The sequence below is a fragment of the Eubalaena glacialis genome, chromosome 8 (assembly GCF_028564815.1).
Source record: "Eubalaena glacialis isolate mEubGla1 chromosome 8, mEubGla1.1.hap2.+ XY, whole genome shotgun sequence".
Classification (NCBI taxonomy): Eukaryota; Metazoa; Chordata; class Mammalia; order Artiodactyla; family Balaenidae; genus Eubalaena; species Eubalaena glacialis.
In genome coordinates this window covers 85,671,523-85,690,651 of record NC_083723.1, presented here as the reverse complement: position 1 = coordinate 85,690,651, position 19,129 = coordinate 85,671,523, and the positions used below count along the sequence as shown (strand labels likewise).

General features: G+C 46.9%; 1 protein-coding gene and 1 long non-coding RNA gene across 2 annotated transcripts in view; one reads left to right on the top strand and one right to left on the bottom strand.

Moving 5' to 3' along the window:
* Positions 1 to 591: 591 nt before the first annotated feature.
* Positions 592 to 16,308, bottom strand: LOC133096856 (uncharacterized). The gene is made up of 3 exons (XR_009701864.1): positions 16,240 to 16,308; positions 7,019 to 7,193; positions 592 to 847 (listed from the first exon to the last, which is right to left on the bottom strand). It is a non-coding gene; the product is annotated as an uncharacterized LOC133096856 (long non-coding RNA).
* DPY19L1 (dpy-19 like C-mannosyltransferase 1) overlaps positions 15,692 to 19,129 on the top strand; it is a 96,324-nt gene continuing 92,886 nt past the window's right edge. Inside the window, exon 1 of the mRNA XM_061198665.1 lies at positions 15,692 to 16,075. Within this exon, the coding sequence (XP_061054648.1) occupies positions 15,778 to 16,075 (298 nt within the window). The 5' untranslated portion in view covers positions 15,692 to 15,777. The remainder of the gene's footprint in view (positions 16,076 to 19,129) is intronic.

Below are 19,129 nucleotides of genomic sequence, written 5' to 3'. Positions count from 1 at the left end.
AGTTCCTTGAGGAGGATGGAGATGCAGGAGGGGTGCTCCGTAGAACAGGCCCGAAGCAGTGGTTGGCGGGGTCTGAGCCTAAATGACCAGCAGACAAGGAGTGGACCTGCAGCAGCCTGTTTGCACAGGCAGAAGAGCCTGCTGGACAAGACGCCTGCTGGACGAGACGCCGGCTGGGCCTGCTATGGGCTGACTCTGTAGGGAGCTGAACAGACCCCCAGGGGAGAAGACCTCCCAAGAGAAGAGGTTTGAGGGCAATAAACTGGCCCTGACAGCAAAGCCTTCGCTGCTGAAGAGAGTGAAGAATCCAAGTCCTGTGTAAAGGTGGTTACTCATCCCCATCCCAGCCCAGCCCCTGGGATGCAGGTGCTTGTCTGTTTCCTAGGGAGAGTAAAGACAATGTCGACACCTTTTTAAAAATGGTAATTCTGTCTGTAAATTTCTAACACAGGAGGTCACAAGCAGCCCTGCTCAGCATCCCTCCCACAGCTGGTAACACAGAGCTGGTCCTCTCCCCATACCTTGTTGTCAGCTTTGCTCAGGACATCAGAGCAGGTGGGTGGCAGAGAGGTTGGACCTCCCCGTCTCCATCAGGTGTAGCTTCCCAGGCCATGGCAGCTGAAGGCAGGGCATTCTGGTGATAGGCAGGGCACAGGCAGACCTGCAGGGCAGGCAGCGGGCTAGTTCTTACACACCTGAGAGACACGTCTGGAGAGTCCCAGAAATGGCGTGGAGCTTACAGTGAAGGATGCCTGAAGGTCCTGCAGATGTGAGCCGGCCAAGCAGTCAATGAAATTTAAGTCGCCCAGTAAGTTTGACCTCATTTGTATCCTCCTGGTAGAGAAGCCTTGGAAAGATAAGGCAGAATAGTAAAGATCAATAATTAGCATTTATTGAGCCTCTATCATGGGCCAGGCACTATGCATAATATTCTAAACATAATTTTTACTCCTTATCACAATGCTGAATCCTCCCTCTTTTTCTTTCCCTCCTTTTCCTCCTCCTCCTTTTTTTTTTAAAAAAAATTCTTATTTAAAATTTATTTATTATTTTTGGCTGTGTTGGGTCTTCGTTGCTGCGCGCTGGTTTTCTCTAGTTGCGGTGAGCGGGGGCTACTCTTCGTTGTGGTGCGCAGGCTTCTCACTGCGGTGGCTTCTCTTGTTGCAGAGCACGGGCTCTAGGTGCACGGGCTTCAGTAGTTGTGGCGCACGGGCTTAGTCACTCCGCGGCATGTGGGATCTTCCCGGACCAGGGCTCGAACCCGTGTCCCCTGCATTGGCGGGCGAATTCTTAACCACTGCACCACCAGGGAAGCCCCCTCCTTCTTCTTTATGTACAGGAATTCCTTGATTAAAGGAAACATAGAAATCAGGTTTGACTTACAGGACAATCTGAGGATGCTGGGTGAGTGCTGGTCACCCAGCAACCCTGAGCTTATTACAAGTAAAAATGATTTATGTATATTTTATGCCTTTTTACCAATCTATTTGGAAGAAGCAGGTGAAAGTTTGCAATTTTAACAGAGAATGTTTACTTTAGAACAGAAGCTAGATTAAAAGATCAGCTGGGGCCCAGAACACACATATTTTTCCTGCAGATCCAGCCAAATGTGAGACCAGGGACTGGACATAATTCATCAGAGCCAAGCTATATTCTGCAGGCAGGCTGTATGGTACCCACATACCTTTGCAGTACTGTCTGCCTTCAATTGCAAACACAGCCAACCAACTCATCAGAGAAGGACTAGAGGGAAAGCCAAGGCTGGCAGCAGGCTTGGCACCTCTTGGTGCCAGAAGCCACCTGCACACAGCACAGTGTAGAGGAATAGCCAGAGCGCCCTGGAGCCAATTCCTTCTAGAAACCAGCGACGGTGGGGCTCATCCACCTCCAGCAAGGAGGAGCTATCTTCAGGAGGAGGTGGAAGGTGGAGGCCCCAATTGCAGAGGGCTTGGGCAGTACCTTATTCTTGTCTGGTCCCCAGGGGCCACAACTGTCTGGTTAATACTGCATTGAATAGAATGAACTGATTCCAGCCCCAGCTCCACTGGGAAGTTCCTGAGTGATCTTGGAAAGCGACTTCTCTTAGAGCCTGCTGCACAGCAAATCACTCCAAACTTAGTGGCATAAAACAAATGAGCATGTATTATCTTTCACTGTTTGGGGGTTGATGGAGCCCAGCTAGGCAGCTTTTGGTCCTCCTGCAATTACGGTCGCACAGTGGCTGGGCTTCAGTTTTCTTGAACTCTGCTCCGCTCATATGTCTGGCAGCTGGTCTGGGGAGTCCTAAACAGCTGGGGGCTAGAACATCTGGGGCTCCTCAGGCATTTCTCCCTATCACAGTGTGGTCTCTCCATATGGACTCTTCAGCACGGTGGCTTCAGGGCAGCTGGACTTCTTACACGAAGGCCCAGGCTTCAGGGGTACTTGTCCCAGGAGAGTGGCAAGTGGAAGTCAATGGCCTTTTGTGACCCAGCCTCACAGGTCACACCTCATTGTTTTTGTGGAGGTGTGAAAAGTCATGCCTGTGTTCCAGGGGAGGGGATATAGATGCCTCTTCTTGATGGCAAGAGTGTCAAAGAATTTACAGGTTTGCTTTGAAACCTCCATGGAGCCTGTGTTTCTTGACGTGTTGAATGGAAATAATACTACTTCTTGGGCTAGATATTTTTGGGGGGAATGGGAGGATAAATAGGGCTAACGCGATGAACTCATGACCAAAGTCACCTAGCTGACCTGGTGTCAAGGGGCCAAAATGCCCAAGTGGAAGCCTCTAGAAATCCTGGGAGAAGTGGCTCATTCTTCCCCCAGTGCCTGTCATTTGTTGTATCAAAGGGGAGAATTCTCAGCCAGGAGTGATTTGATCTTATACAATAAATACTGTGGCTTCTGGGACTTCTGTCCTGCAGTCTTGGCCAGCTACAGGGTGCCCTGAAGCTTATCTCTGCAGGCTCAGCTGCAACAACGTAATGTGTATGTTCCAAAGCCAGCTACTTTTCTTGCCCACTTTTCCAGAAAGGCACTAAGCTGGGATGCCTGACACTAACTGCTGATGTCTAGTTTCATGCACCTTCCAGCTACCTTTTCCAACTCAGTCACATAAATATCTTTCTGCTTAGGCCTATTTTCCAGGCTGGTGGTTCCCACAACTGGTGGTGTCACAACCCACTGGGGTGTTGCAGCAGGCTGTCAGCGATGGTGCAAGTCTTTTGTTACTAACAATAGAGTTCCCAAGTCTGCCAATGACTTATATTGAAAACAATATACAAATTAAAGAGAACTCAAGTTAATCCCCATGATATGCCACACTCAGTTACCCTGAACATACTTTCTTGTGAAAGCCTGTAATTGTTGGATAGCCTTTATTTTGAAGGAAGCAATTTTTAGCTCTTAAAGGAAACCACAATTCACGGTGTCTGTCTTTTATGAATGTTCCACTACACAAGACAGCATAGACTCAAGCATGAGGCAGAGTGGCCCCATCTGGGTTCATATCCCAGCTCCATCTCTAACCAGCTCTGACCTTCAGCAAGTTACCCAGCATCTCTGTGGTTTCTCCCCTTTAAACTGGGGATAATAAAAGTATGCACCTTGTAGGTTGTTGTGAGGATTAAATGGTGTGTATAAAAGACATAGAACAGTGCCTGAGATCTGGCCACGGCTAGTTTTATAGCGGCTACTATTATTTGTTATTATGAGCCTTTTCTTTTTTTGAGGATTTTCCTTGATGTTTTACAAGTCATGTTGTTTTTGGGTATAAAGAACAAATATATCATTACTGCTTTGCACCGTGCCTGCATGTAAATACACAGGACATCTCGGCCTGGATTTCTTTTGCTTTCAAGATACTTAAAATTTCATGGGCCTCTTCCTTGGCTGGCTCCAGAAATGTGTCTCGGGCTTGGGTAGCTCCAGGAAAAATGAGATTCGGCACAAGGAGCTTTTCTCCAAAATACTTCATGACTCTCTTCACTGGCTCCTCATACTTGCACCTTGATTCATTTCTCCTTCCCTACATCCATCATTTTCAGGCTCTTTCTGTCTCTGGCCAGTCCGGGGTAGGCGTAGGGGGAAGGGGAGATTCCTGCTCAGGGTTTCCAAGCTGTAGGAAAGCCAGGGCTGGGCTGAGGGGAGGAGCAGGAGTTAGGAGATGAATCCCTGGCTTTCCAGGTTGAATTTCCAAATACTTTTTCAACCAGTGCTGTGTACTACTGTGCTCTGCAGATTAAGTCAACATTTGTAACCTGATCTAAATGTTGAAGAGGCTACAAAAGAGGGATTCAAGTAGAGACCAGTGCCATGGACAAGGTCTTCCTCTGATGTGTGAAAGTCACTTCTTTGTTTTGATCAGCATGCCATCCACATTCCTTGCATGTCATTGTTTTCGCTTTACTGCACAGACCCTGCATGAAGATAAATTAATATATGTTTAAAATCTATCTTATAACTAAGAAATAAAAATAGAGATCAATTCCTTCTTCCCTAAGGTTTTGGGTCTCAGCCTCACTGTTTGGTAGAGTCACCAGGGGAGCTTCTAAGAGATACAGATGGTAGTCCTTTCTGATCTCACTGGTCTGCGTTGAGGTCTAGGCATTGGCATTTCTTAAAGACTCCCAGGTAATGTTAATGTTGCCGGAGCTCCAGAGTGCGACCTGGCAGGCCTGTGGGTCCGTACTGAGCAGCTGTGGGTATTCCCTGTACCTCCTTCCCCCAACCTCAGGTTCCAAGAAAAGGGTCAGGTGACACCAAAGATGCTTCCAGCAGAACCCAAAATGATATATCTGTGTAACCTTTTAACAAAGTTTTATTTATAGTACATGGCCTATTGTTACCTACCTAATTTTCTTGGCAGTATTTTCAAGACCTATTTCCAAGATCCATCTTAAACTACTAAAGAAGAATTATTATGGACATTGATAACTATTCTTCCAAAATATGACTCCAAAAAGAAGGATGAAGGATAAACTTTGTGAAGATGAATCTCTATTGCTTTGTCCATTTTTTTCCTATAGGCACAGTTTATTTGCTTCTCCTGAGTATGTCCTTCTCAAATGTACAGATTATTAAATATTAATAATAGAGGGATTTGAGAAAATATTTGTCTTAAAAAAATGCAAAATAGAAGCAAAAGAAAGAATCTTAATTTACTGGGAAGTGTGACCTCCAAACACTCAGAACAAATTCATATGGAGTAAATGAGTCTTAAATCACCATCTAGGCCAGGTTTTACGAGGTGTGGTCAGGAGCCTCCTGGCTAGACAGGCAGGCTACCTATGGCTTCGTCCCAACTTCTCTAGGGGCAAGTGCCAGTCATCTGCATTTTAAACAAGCTTCCTAGGCATTTTGCTTGACTTTACTTTTTAAAGCAGCAGTACCATCTTTAAAATAAAATTGTGCACGGAATCCCAGTAAATAAACTGGTGAAGGTGGAGCTCCTCCAGTGAGCAAAGTAGTGATGAGGCAGGCTTGGAGTTCAGCAGGTGGCCTGTCCTGGGGGTTCAGGGAAGCTTCCCAGAGGCACTGCACCCAGCTGCTTGAAGGACTCCAAACATCAGTGCCGTCTCTGCCTCTGTGCTTCCACTGAGCTGCCTGTTCCCTAACTTGTTGCCTTCTGTCTCTCCCTCTGCCTTCTCTCCATTCCAAGGGCCATCCTTGTTAAGGTCCTTGGAACTCTTCTTGTCTTACCACACTCTTTCTTCCTCAACCATCCTATTCACTCAGTGGCTTCTGAAATACATGCATTTGTCCAAACAGTCACAAAAGAAAAGAAATTTAGAACATGGTAAGGTTGTGATAAGGTGAAATAATTTTTTTTAACATTTGCACTTAACTTGCTGAATTGTAACAGTGTTTTTTTTAATTGAAGTATAGTTGATATCCAATATTATATTAGTTTCAGGTGTATAACATAGTGACTCAATATTTTTATAGATTATACTCCATTTGAAATTATAAAATATTGGCTATATTTCCTGTGCTGTACAATACATCCTTGTAGCTTATTTATTTTATACATAATGAATTATAAAAGTTTTTAACTTCCCAATGTTCTCATTTCATTGTGCATCTACTCTGTCTGGAGTGGACTTCAAGCATGCCCAAACATTTCTCTGGTTGTCCAGGACTGTTATCAAGGGCTGATCTTGTATTATGGCATTCTCTATGTTATATCAAGTAACTCGCATCAGACTTTCCATGCCCGCAGGTAACTTCTTAAAGTCCTGGTTGTGTTTATTTCATGGTGGGAGATGAAGAAAGATGAGCAAACATCTAGTCTGTGTGTGAATCAAGCGTGCTGTGATAAGCTCCAGAGGAACTGCAGAGAGGGTCATGCAGAATTGCTCACAGGGCCATATTACATCCAAGTGTGACAAAACTCTGCACAAAGCAAGACACACACTTGGGCCAATCACTGGGTTGTTGTGGCATCTGTTCAGGGGAATCTGGAGGCCCAGCTTAACCCTCTCTGACTTTCACACTTTGAAAGGTGTCAAGAAAAGCACTGGCCCCAAAGCATCACTAACACCATTGCACCCATCACCAGTGACCCCCATCCTGAGTTGGAAACTCCTCAAATATGAATAGGAGTCCATGGAATGTGCAGTCATAGCACCAAGGATGGAATTTTGGGCTGTGTGCTCAGACACTGCCACTTCTTGCTCCTTTGTCCACTAACCCAACAAATAGGCCATTTGGGGCAGGTCAGAAAGGATTGGGATAAGCTCTTTTTCTTTGTGCCCCTCTTCTCTCATTAACTCAGGGCCAATGGCAACTGGATCTTGATTCCTCCTGAGGCTGCACAGAATCCATACCACATAGCCTCCCAAAGCTTCCAGCAACCAGGCATGGTTTGTACTGCCCCTCAAGCAAGGTGCCAGGGCTAGCGCACTATCTCACTGCACTTTGCACTTCAGCTCTTGTAAGAGAAACCTTGACTCCAGACACAGTGTTCGTTGTCTGGATGCAAAATCAGGTGCTGGAACCCATGTCAGTTTTCTCTGAAGAGCTAAAGATTCCTTACCTGTTACTTCTCCCTAACCCGTAGCCTGGGACAAAATGGACACTGTAGCCACATGCAGCTACGCGGCAAGCAAAAGTAAGACGTTCCTTCACTCCAGCATTGCTGAGCATTGTGGGCTTCGGGTCATCTTGAGATGGCAATGAATTGTCTCCAGCTATCTTCTTAATGTCAGTTTCTGAAAACAAACCAGGATTAGCGGCACGAGCTGAGTTGAATTAATAGCTGCTTGGGAAGTAAAACAACTAAATCTCTTAGTTTTTAAATATATCTGCAAAATTAATCCAAAATAAGTATAGCTTAAAATGTATAGTGAATACCTTTGAAGGCTAGACTTACATCCAGTTTATAGTCCTTACATTTCAAATGGTGAATCTCTGCTTATAACTAATAAATGAGATCAAGTACACCTAATCATAAAATATCTTCCAAAGAGTTAGTTTAACATTTTAGCTGGTCTCATATTTGTCCTGTCATGCTCTCACTATTCTCTTATAGGCCTTCTACACTCCATTGTCCTGGTTATAGGAGCAGACTCTCAGGCCCTGGGCTTTGTCCCCTGTCCATCTTCCTGCTATCATCTCAGCCATCCCCACCACCCTCATGCCACAAGTTTACATCCTCAGAGCATGTCTACTTGCTATTTTTTCATATCCTATTTATAACCCATTAATCTTTTGATCACTAGAGTTCACTGTTTTCAAATAGAAAATTTTGTCCTTCCATAAGGCTCTAAATCTCAATTCATTTAATCTAACTAACCTTGTTTTCTACCGTTTAATTAATTCATTTAATCATACATTCAGTCATTTACCTACAAAGAGAATGGGCACCTGTAGAGTGTCAGGCCTTGAGACGCCACAGGGTGTTGGCAGAGGGGACTGTGGTATGCTACCCAGATTTCCCCTTCAGGTTTGAAGCCAGGGGTGTAGGTGGCTGAGGGCTCACCGCTGAGTCCCTTTGGGGACTAGCTTTCAGTTGTACACATTCTGTGGAGCTGCCTGCCCAGGTTTCGCTCACTCCTTGCAAGCAGCCACCACCAATAACCAGCTGGTGTGGTGTCAAAGACTTGGGATCCTTGCCACGATTTAGGATGATTGGGAAGGGCCATCCTAACTCCAGGTCTCCCTATTGGATTGGCTGAGGCTTCTGCTACAATTGCATTGCAGTTCAATTTCTCTTTGCCCAATTCCACTTTCTTCACTCCCTTACAGGCTTTGTTCTTGAAAGTGCCCCCTCCCAAAACCACTTGCATGCAAATTTTCATCTTAGAGTCTTCTCGGGGAACCTGACCTAATACAGAGCTTTCTCTCAAGAAAATTACAGTCTAACAGAGAAGTCAGACAAATAAACAGGCAAATCGACAGTGTGGTAAGTGATATGACAGGGGATAGTCTAGGTTACTAGTTGTATGGTTCAGGGTGAGGTGGGAGGAAAGTTCCTGCAGGAGCTGATTTCTAAGTGAGGTGTTAAGGATGAGCCAGTCATCCAGGAGAGCTGCCAGGGGCTGGGCAGGACAGAAGTATGACAGTTTAAGAGAATGGCATGTGTAGAGGTCCAGGGGGATGGAGGACACAGAGTGTTGGGGAATGGTGAGAGATAAGGCTGGAGAAGGAAAAAGTAGAGAGAGGGTATGACATAGCACAGTTCATGAAGGCCTAGTGAGTCATGTTTAGGAATTTGGAAGTCCTGAATGATTTTTTAAAAAGTGACATCAGATTTGCATATTAGAAATGGTTCTCTGGAATAACGATGGGCAGCAAGAGAAGATGCAAAACAACCAGGTAGGAGATGGTGCTGAAACTCATGGGAAAATGATGGTGGACCACGGCAGTGAGGATGGAAAGAAAGGAATTTGAGAGACAATTATGGGATAGAATCAGTAGGATTCTGTGACTGATTGGATGTTGGAAGTAGGAGAGAAGACATAAAGATGACTCCCTGGATACGGGAACAGGGAAAATCGTGGTGTCATTCACTGAGATTAGGAGACTGGAAACGAAGCAGATTTGGATTTGGGGGTTTGAAGTGCCAAAAAGACATCCCAGTGTGAGCGTCGAATGGGCAGTTGGAGATACGGATTTGAGGCTCAGTGAGGAAATCTGGGCTGGAGACACATGTTTGGAAATCTCCAGCAAAAAGGCAGTAATGAGATTGCTCAGGGAATGTGTATGGAGTCAAAGGAGGAAAGGCTCAGTTTTAAACCCTAGGAGACATCAATATTTAGTGAACAAGAGGGACCTTCAAGGGAGACTGAAAAGGAACAAAGAGACACAAAACCCAGGAACATGTGTGTCAGAGAAACCAAAGGAAGGGAGTGGTCAGATGCCAAGATAAAGACTCATGTGTCTTGTGAATTTAGCAACGTGGAGGTCATTAGTGATCTCAATGAGAGCAGTTTTGTGGTATGTTAGATACAATGCCAGATATCCATGAGCTTGACTGACTGGGAAATGAGGAAGCAGAGATGACAGGTATAAGGAACTCTACCAGGAATATCTATGAATGAAGCAAGGAGAGGGAGAGGGCTGTTGTTTTCGGGAGATGTTAGTTTGGGAGATAGTTCTAATTAAGATGGGAGTCACTTGGGCAAGCTTAAGGCTGTTGGAAGGCAACCCAAACAGTAGAGAGATGACCCAGCAGTTAGTTGGTAGAGTGAGGCACCAAGATGGTGGGATGGAGTAAACCAACCCTTGGAGAAGAGGTTGGTTGCATATGGAAGAGGGGCTCCTTCTTGTGATGGGAAGGAAGGAGGGTCTTGGGTAAATTTGTGGGTATATGGGAGGACAGGGAGGCAAGTCCTGATGGTGTCCAGTTTCTCCGTGAGGTAGGAGGAAAGGCCTCGTCTGCTGGGAGTATGGGAGTTGGTGAGACAGGTGTGGCAGGTTTGCAAGACTAGCTGTCATGGCCAGCTCAGGCTGCTCTAACAGAATACCATAGACTAGGCGGCCTATAAAAAACAGACGTTTATTTCTCACAGTTCTAGAGGCTGGGAAGTCCAAGATCAAGGTGCTGGGAAATACAGTGTCTGGTGAGGGCCTCATTCCCCATTCAGAGATGGCCCTCTTTTTGCTGTGTCCTCACATGGTGGAAGCAGGAGAAGGAGTTCTAAGTCTCTTTCATGGGCACTAATCCCATTCCTCAGGGTTCTGCCTTCATGTTCTAATCACATCCCAAAGGCCTCATCTTCAAACACCATCACACTGGGGATTTGGTTTTGACACATGAATCTGGGGAGGAGGGAATTCAGTCCATAGCATTAGCGAACATTTGCTGTATCTGCTCTGGAGAATGGGACCAGGGGAATGAAGGAAGATTTCAGGGCAGCACTCAGGTCCAGTTGCCAATGGAATCTAAGAATTCATATGAGTTCCTGCCTTCCAAGCTGTGGGATTTCTCCAGAACTCTTCAGTAGCATGGGCATAGATACGAAGTTGGACAGTGGGATTTTGCCAGGTGAGTGAGACGGAAGAACCATGCAGGGAATGCGGGGGGAGATCCTGACAGAGAGAGTTGCAGTGATGGGCTGGGCCCTGGCACTTGAGATGGAATAACAAGGAGACTTAGAGGCACTGGAGGTGGGTTGCTTGGATTTTAAATGCAGGAGCAAAGCCAGATTGAGGTGATGACAAGAAGCAGGATGGGGCCATTGGAGTGGGGCGATGACATGGAGTAGGAATGCAGTTCACCAGAGATGAGGATATCAAGGAGCTGAGAGGTTCAGTGTTAGGTGCTCAAGTCATTTGCAGCAATAGTAGGAAGTGAGAGGACGGGGGGCCAGGGCTACAGTAAATGGTGGGGGAGTGTTACCAGGTAGTCTGTAGAGGATAGCAACGATTGAAGGGTAGAGATGACAAGGGCTTCAGAGGAGCTTTCCAGAGGCAGAAAGGAGCTCCAGGGAAAGAAGGGGATGGAGATATGAGGGAATGAACCTGTTACAGGAGAAAGGGCCTCTGAAAAGAGCCAAGAGGTACAGACCACTGAGATGAGCTGGATTGTTGGCCTCAGGGAGCACAAGGTAAGGTTGGGTTGAGGAAACAGCTTAGTTGGGAGAGGATAAATTGTGTGATACATCCAGGTGCTTACCCTGGAGAATGGGCTCGGAGGAGTGACCATTCAGTGTCCAAATGAATCAGTCCCCCACCTTATCTGCATCTGGCGGCAGGTGAGGGGGAGGCTCAGGCTATGAGTCAGCAAAGGCCCGCTGGATGCAAGCAAGTCCCTGTTCACATTAGAGGCTAACAGTGGGATTCATTGGCTCCCAGTGTTCCTAAGGCCGTGTGTGTGTGTGCGTGCGCGCGTGTGTGTGCGTGTGTGCATGCGTGTGCACATGTGCGTGTGTGTGCGTGCGTGTGTGGGGGGGGGCGGGGGTGCTCAGCCTCATTTGGCAAGGAGTCTGCTCAGGTGTAGATAGATGTGGGGGCTCTGAGACCCAGGATCCATGTCCGGGCACTCTAAGCATTTCATGCTCCAATCTCTTTAATCCTTTTAGTTATTCCTCAAACTTACATGAGTTGTTTCTTCCCTTCCTCATTCCCAAAAGGATTTAAGATGTTCCTGTTAGCACTTACTATGGGCCAGGCACACAAGGGTTTCGGATATATGTTGTTCCCTCTCTATAACGTGTTTTCCAAGTTTCCTTCTGTTCAAACAAGATCTATCGTTCCAACAAGGTCTAGACAAGTTTCATCTCCTCCCTGAAAACTCCTCAGTCATATCAGATGCGGTCTTTGGAACTCTTCAGTACTTGTGCTCTGAATCACACATTTCCCTACACAATCATATTTTCTCCTAGCTTACCCTGCCTCTCCATTGAAACTGTAAGACCTTTGGGGATAAGGACTTTATGTGAATTTTTAATGTCTCTGAAATCCACTAAGACACCAAGGACATAGTAAGCCCTCAGTAACAGGAACTGCATTTTAGGGAGACAAGCCCCTCTGTAATGGAGTGTTTCTTGACAGTGCACTAGAACTAGGACTAATAATGAACTTTCTGAGTTTCTCAGGAACAGTCATTGGAGCATGAACAGTTTAAATTACAAGGTCAGCTACCAGAAAGACAGAAGATAAAATTTGAAAAGCAATAAAGTAGCAATTTACATTTGTTCTCACCAGAGACTAAAGAAATACATTCATTATAACACAGTGACAAGCTAATGTTGGGGCTTTGTGGAAAGTTGAATGTTATAGGGATATACTTTGTTGCACCCATTTTAGGTTTCTGTGAAGTGTGCCTGGATTATGCAGGTTCCTCTCTTGATATGAGCAACTGCTGAGGGACACAACTGTCAGAATCTAGAACTTGACCCCCAGACACTTCTGCAATAAACAGATCAAGTGACCTACTTCAAGGAAATGAGAAACAGATGCCACAGTCAAGATCCTCCTTTTGCTGTCACTCTGTGGGTAGGAGAGCGAGTGGGAGGAAAAGGCGGAAATTTGGAAGTTTTAATTAGGGCCTTGAAAATGCAAATGTAAAGAAATAAGGAAATTGGTTCCCGGCAGTCTTCCCTTGACCAAATTTTGCTTTTCATTGTCCATTTAACAACGTTTCCCTGGTCCCTATACTTTAATATCGCTAGGCTTTATTTTGGGGCATTTACTTGTCTTTATTATTTTATGCGCATTTCCTCCTTTTAATTTCCTATTTCTCCATCCCCAAAGCTTTTACAAAATTATTTTTTTAATTAAAAATTTTTATTTCAAATGCCCAAGATGTAGCTTTTAGTGAGAAAAGGATTGGGCTTGTACCCCGGTGACCAGACCAGGGATTCTTCACGAGTGGTTGCTCTGTAGGGTTTCTATCCTCGGAATTTGTCTGCTTTGATCCAGTATTTCTATAGTGTCACATAAGGAAGTACCTTTCCGGTACCTCTGGAACTCCTGAAAAAAAGGCATTAAAGGTGGCCAGTAATTGTAATACTTTAATCTGTATTCATTATAATCTTGAATTAATTCTTAGGATCATCTACACACATTTTTTTTTTTTAAAGCAGCTTTCAGTCCCCCCCTCCCCCCCTCTCTTTCTCTCTCTCTCTCTTTAGCGTCCACCACTATGTGGCAGCCCTTACCCTAAAGATATGAATATGAATAAACTGCATTCCCCGCTCTTGTGGATCTCAGAGGTATAAAGACAAAATGAAATCTGGCACATAACTTTCATGACTATTCCATTTTGTGCTCTACCACTCTCCCTGTGTGAAACAACCTCCTTTCTTGGGGGGAGGGGAGAGAGAAGTAAGAGGAGTTGCCTACTATTTTATCCAAGTTTAATGACCCATGAAATGGTCATCCTTTGTAAAGCATGTGTGGGAAGCAGGAAACTTCAAGGGGAGGAGCAACTGCTCAGACAGCTGAGAAACTTGAAGCCCAGAGCGTGTGGGACTGGTCTAAACATCACACAGCTGTCCTTGCCCCTCAGCACTCTATTCCTCTGCATCTTCACATCCATTCTGGAGTGTCAGCTTCAGGCTTCGGGAGGACAGAAGACTTGCCACCCTCCGTATACAGCATCCACCGCTTTGAACATTTATTGAGCAATTACTTTGATGGAAGTAATTGTTAGACACCTTACCTATACTGTCTTATTTAATTTTTACAAATCTGTAGGGTAGATGTTTTTATTACTCTTATTTTAGGGATGAGGAGACCGAGCCTCAAAAAGGTCTGGTAACTTGGCCAAGGTCATAGGGTTGGTACACGTCAGAGCAAAGACTGGAATATGGGCCTATGGTCACCACGTGTTTTGACCAATATGCTAGACTGCCCCCACTTGGTCGCCAAGAAGAGAAGGGACTCCTCAGCACTGGTGGAACTGATCAAAACCCACTGGGTGTGGCTTAAACAATAGGTGTTCCTCTTTCAATACAGTTCAACAAATTTTCACAGTCAGGCTCTGGGCTAGGCTCTGTGGGACAATATGAAGTTGAGTAGGAAAGCTTCTTTGTCTTCTAGAAATTCGAGACCATGGGAGAGGAGGGCTAGAACTAAGTAACTTTCAACTGCACTACAGAACACAGCATATTTAATCTTCATCTGACTATGTTATCTCCTGCATTCATTCACTCAATCACTCATTTATTCTTTCAACAAGTGTTTTCTCTGGCAAAATGGTACCAGTTGAATCGAAGAGGGAAACACACTGGATCCATCTGACACATAATTTCAGAATACAAGCATTCTGTAATATCACTTCAATAATTTAAAAAAACCAGTGTCTAAAAATAGTTGTTCCCTGTTCTGATGAAAGACAGGTGAAAATTCAAATTCACAAAATATAGAGTATGAGGGATTATTAATTAGCATGGCAAATTTTTTTCCCTTTACAAAATAATTAATTGCCCTTAAAAAGGCATAACAGTGAATGGATGCCGATATTAACTTCCTTAAATAACGAAATCACTGGACAAAGAAACTTAAGGGCAAGGATCCACAGCCTCGTGAAGCACCTGTAATTACAATGGAGATAATCAGAACGATGTGGCTTGATTTACAAAATTGGGAATTAAGGACAACTTTTTGGAACAAGCCCACTGAACACCGCAAGGCAAGGAACTTAGTTGTCCACGAGGCTGTAGGGTTTTGTGCAAAGAATGCCAGGTTGGGTGGGGGGGAGAAGGGTAACTGGCATCTGCCTGGTTTTCCCAGTCTTCCTGGGCTTCCTTCAGTCATGCCTTCCGCTTGCTACGTGGAAGAAAATGCGTTTTCGACTAAGGTTTTGTTTTTTAACAGCAAATAAAGTTTTTCTGCTTTCTTTCAAGCCACAAGTTTACAGCATTTAAAACTAACAGAACATACGATAATTTTTTCTTCTCGGTCCATTCAATTTTATCACCCTCAAACTGGGCTCCTACCCTGGTTTTCAGTTTTAATGTCAGGCACACACTTGTGTCTCGACCCTTAACAGCTCCCCTTGAGATACTCTACTGCCATTTTAAATCGGGTTGCCCCGCTCGTCGTATCAGTGAATGCGGGAGCTGCACTCGGCAGCGCTCTAAACTGCGAGGCCACACATCGTGGAGTAACGTGACCCAGTGGCTCTACTTTGTTCTGCTCTTCTTCCAGCTGCAAGGGCCACGGAGGCTCCAGAGCGCACGCACAGCGCCCCCCCGTGGTCATTCCCGAGCGCCTCCTCCCCGGTCCGGCCGCCCCCGAGACGAGCTGCTTGGGCCACGCGGGCTTTCCCGGGGTCAACTTGCAGCCTTAATCGGGTCCGAAACTTCGACCAGCGGCCCCCGCCCGAGAGGGCCCTTTCTTCTTCCCGGCCGCTCCCAAAGGGAGGGACAGCCGCTCCCGGGAGGCGATCCGTGCCCTCGCCCTGGCCGAGCCCTGCGCGGGTCCCACGCAGGGCCGGGATCGCCTGGCTGCCCCAGGTCTGCCCCCGCCCTCGCCGGAAGTCCGCGCGTGCGCGCTGGTGTCCGGGAGCGCGCGTCCGGCGCGGAGGGGCGGGGGGGAGCGGGACAGCGGCCGCTCACAGGGTGTCCGCGCCCCCGCCCCCCGGCGTTCCGCGGTCGCCGTGACAACCGGAGCAGCGGCAGCGGCGGCGGGCGCGCGAGTCGGGCGCCGCCTCCCGGCCGCACCGCCAGGCAGGCAGCCGCCGCCCGGCCTTGCAGCTTTCCCCGCCTCCCCGCCGGCGGGGAGGGACCGGCCCGCCCTCCGCCCGCCCGCCGGAGAGTGAGCGGCGCCGGGGCCGCCCCGCCAGCCCGCCGTTCCCCGGCCGCTGTCCGGGCGCGCGCAGCGAGCGGGCGCGACTATGCCAAGATGGTCCTGCAGGCGCGGAACAAGCACCGGGAGGCGGCCCCCAAGCCGCCCCAGCCACCCCGCGCCTCGCAGTCGCCGCTAAGGGGGGCGCCAGATGTCGGCGCCGGGGAGCCCGGGCCCGAGCGCGCGCCCTCGTCCCCTCGGCGCAAGGGCGCCGCGGGCAGGAAGGGGCCCCGCGCCGAGCCCGCCCCGCCGCTCGCCGGGGGCGGCCTCGGGGGGCGCTTGGCGGCCGGGCTGCGCGGGGCGCTGGGCCTGCGGCTCTCGGGGCGCGGCCGGACCTGGACCACGCTCCTGCTAGGTGAGCAGCCCAGCGCGCGGGCGCCGCCGGGACGCGGAACTTTGAGGCGCGGGCCCCCCTCTCCCCTTCCCCTCCGCTCTCCTCCGGCTTCCGCGCCGCCGAGCCCCGCCGGTCGGTCCCTGCCAGTTCGCAGCCCTCTCCGACTTTTCCTGGGACATCCTTACCTCTTCCTTCCCTCTCCCTCTCCTAGGCTCAGTCTTCTTCGCTCCCTTCCTACTTGCTCTCTGTCTCTGCTTTAAAAAAAAAGAAAAAAAATGGCCCCGAGATCAACAGCTGCCCGGCCTGGCCGCGAATTGGCAGGTCTGCGCTAACGAGATTGGACGCTGCTGATTGGCGCGGGCCGGCAGCCTTCCAGTTATCTCGCCTCCTGTCCGGGAGAATGGTTTGCTTTGGGTTGGAAGCGATTCCGCTGAACTCAAAGCAAAAGCACGTCCCCTGTTCTAGAAAGTTGCTAAACTTATAATTAAATTTTGGCGTGCTGTTTTTCTTCTTGGCTGCAGACACCGCCTATGGCACTTTATTTGTGATTCCCTTCCGCACGTCACCTTCCCGGTTGTGTTGTGTTTTGGGCGCCCAAGCTGGGACCCTGCTGACCTGGGAAAGATTGGCTCCCCCTCATCCGCTGCCTTGACCTAACGGATGATATGTAACGATGTGCTGAAAATATAAGGTTGAAACATTCACATGTTGTGGACCGACTTCAGGTTTCCTTTGCTTTCTGATCGACATTCTGATAAGGCAAGTTATAGCAGTTTGGATAATAGGCCTAATTTTTCTAAGTCAGCAAGTAAAATGCTGTTAACACTGCCTTTCCTATATAATGTCATTAATGGGATTTGGCTACTGAATTATTTAACTCTTGGTCCTTTCAAATTCCTTTAGTGACCCCAAAGAATTTGGAGTTCAGTATAGACCAGGGAATAAAATACAACAAATCGGCTTCCCCTGAGATCACAGCCACTCAATCATAAAAAGCCAGTCATCACAGTGTGTGTGCGCGTACACACACACACATTTTAATGGGCTCAGAAATGTTGATATTGCTTTTGGGGTACTTTTTTTTCTCTTGTAGATTCAAGCCTAGCGAAATTCAGTATTTTCAGTGCATTTCTCCTTTTTTTCAGTAACGAGCTTGAAAAACCTTGCCAGTGTGCAGGTTAGTTAAATTCACCTTGGGGAGGCAGCATGGTACAGTGGATGAGACAGAGGCTCCTGATCCAGTTCACTGTGTTTAAGTTTGGTTTAAGTTTCAAGTTATTTCCTTTGCGAGCCTTGCCTTCTCTGTGACATGGGATTATCACCTGCCCTACTTACTCCAGGGCACATCCTGAGGAGCAGAACAAAAAGGGGTGGGTACTATATGGCTAGACACTTTGTATCTAAAACATTTAACAAATTTTAGTTGCTATTAAACTAAAAGCACAAGCATAATATTGACTTGATATCTGGTGACAGAATGAAGTTGCATTTTTCTTGAATAGACAGCTACTATAAACATTAACCACTTTGTAGCAATATGGAACGGCATCACTCCTTCAGGGAGGTTACAGTAACAAATCATAGAATAATATCTATTGCCATTTTCTTATGTGCGTATTTTCTTTGCTTGTAATTTCATTTCCTTTGAATCTTATATTGGATGGCTTATATTTGGATCTAGTAATGGCTCATACCTAAGTTTTGTATTAATGTAACAGTGTGACACTTTACTTGACTCATCCCTTTGGGTATTGGAAAGAGGTACGGTGAAGGTGCTGTCCCACATTTTTGGATGTACTCTGGACACTGGCCATCAGATGGATGGAGGTTAGATGACCAGACCAAGGTCTAGAGACTTTCTGTCCTTGCTAACCGTTTACATGAGGACACGGGGCAGCTTGAAAGGATTCTGGAGAATAACCAGACCTGGAATGTTTGGTTCTTTCTCTGGATCTGTACTCTCAGAACCTGTAAAGAGGAGCAGAGTTTAGACATTTTTGAAAGCTGCCTCATTCTCACTCTTCTTCCCTCCCAGAATGAGTGAGAACTGAGCTGACATGGTATGGTTTTTTAGTACAGGATTTTGCTATGACAAAAATTGCTTCATTTGTGTTTTGGAAGAAATTTTACAACTTGAGGCTCCCTGATAGAAGCACACCTTTTAAAGAGAGGCTGACTAGGGGTCCCTAGTCTCTCATCTCCTCCACGTGTGTGAAGCACTGATGGGGAACTCACTACCTACCAGGATGGCCCTTTCCACTGTTGGGCAGTCTTAAGCCCTGTTAAAAAATCCATTTTGATAAACATGTTTTTCTTTTTTTTAGACATTATTTACCATTTGATGGTAACAGTCATAAAGAAGGTCTTTGAAATGTTTATTTTTAGATGTTTCAACCCAGTAGCTCCCTATATCAGCCAGGGGAGGCAGTGGTGTAGTAAGAAGAACCATGACACAGTGTTTTCCTAACTTTTTTGACCACAACCCGCAGAAAGCAACACAATTTACGTTAAACTGCTCACACTTCTGAAAATCCAACCCTGTATGTTTATGCATGTGTCTCTGTGTCTGTCAAACTGTTTATGTCAGTGTCCTGGCAGGAAACAGATTTAACAAGTGGCCTATTTTCAAAAGTGTGAGCAGGTTTAAGGAACCCACAAAGGACACTGAAGCACCCAGGGATTGTCACCAGTGGGAAGGTGCTACCACCTCTGGGCCTGAAGGGGAAAGGGAGCTTCCTCCGGAGCTGAACCCAAGGAGAGCTGTGGAGTGGGGGCAGGATCACCCAAGAAGAGTGACCCCAGACACTCTGCCCACCCTCTGATCTCCCACTGGTGCCTCTCACTGGCTGACCAACGGGAAATCCTTAGGCAAGGGGCCCAGCTGAATCATTCTGTAGGGTCAGCCTCCTGGGGCTGGGAACAAGGCAGAGAAGGGAGGAGAATGGATTTGAAAAGGGAAATGGAGACTAAGAGCAGTATGTGCATACATTTAAAATAAAAAGGTCATGCACTGTACTCACCCTATAATATACAGTGCATTTTGATTTTCTGTTCTGTCCTTTTTTTTTTTTTTTT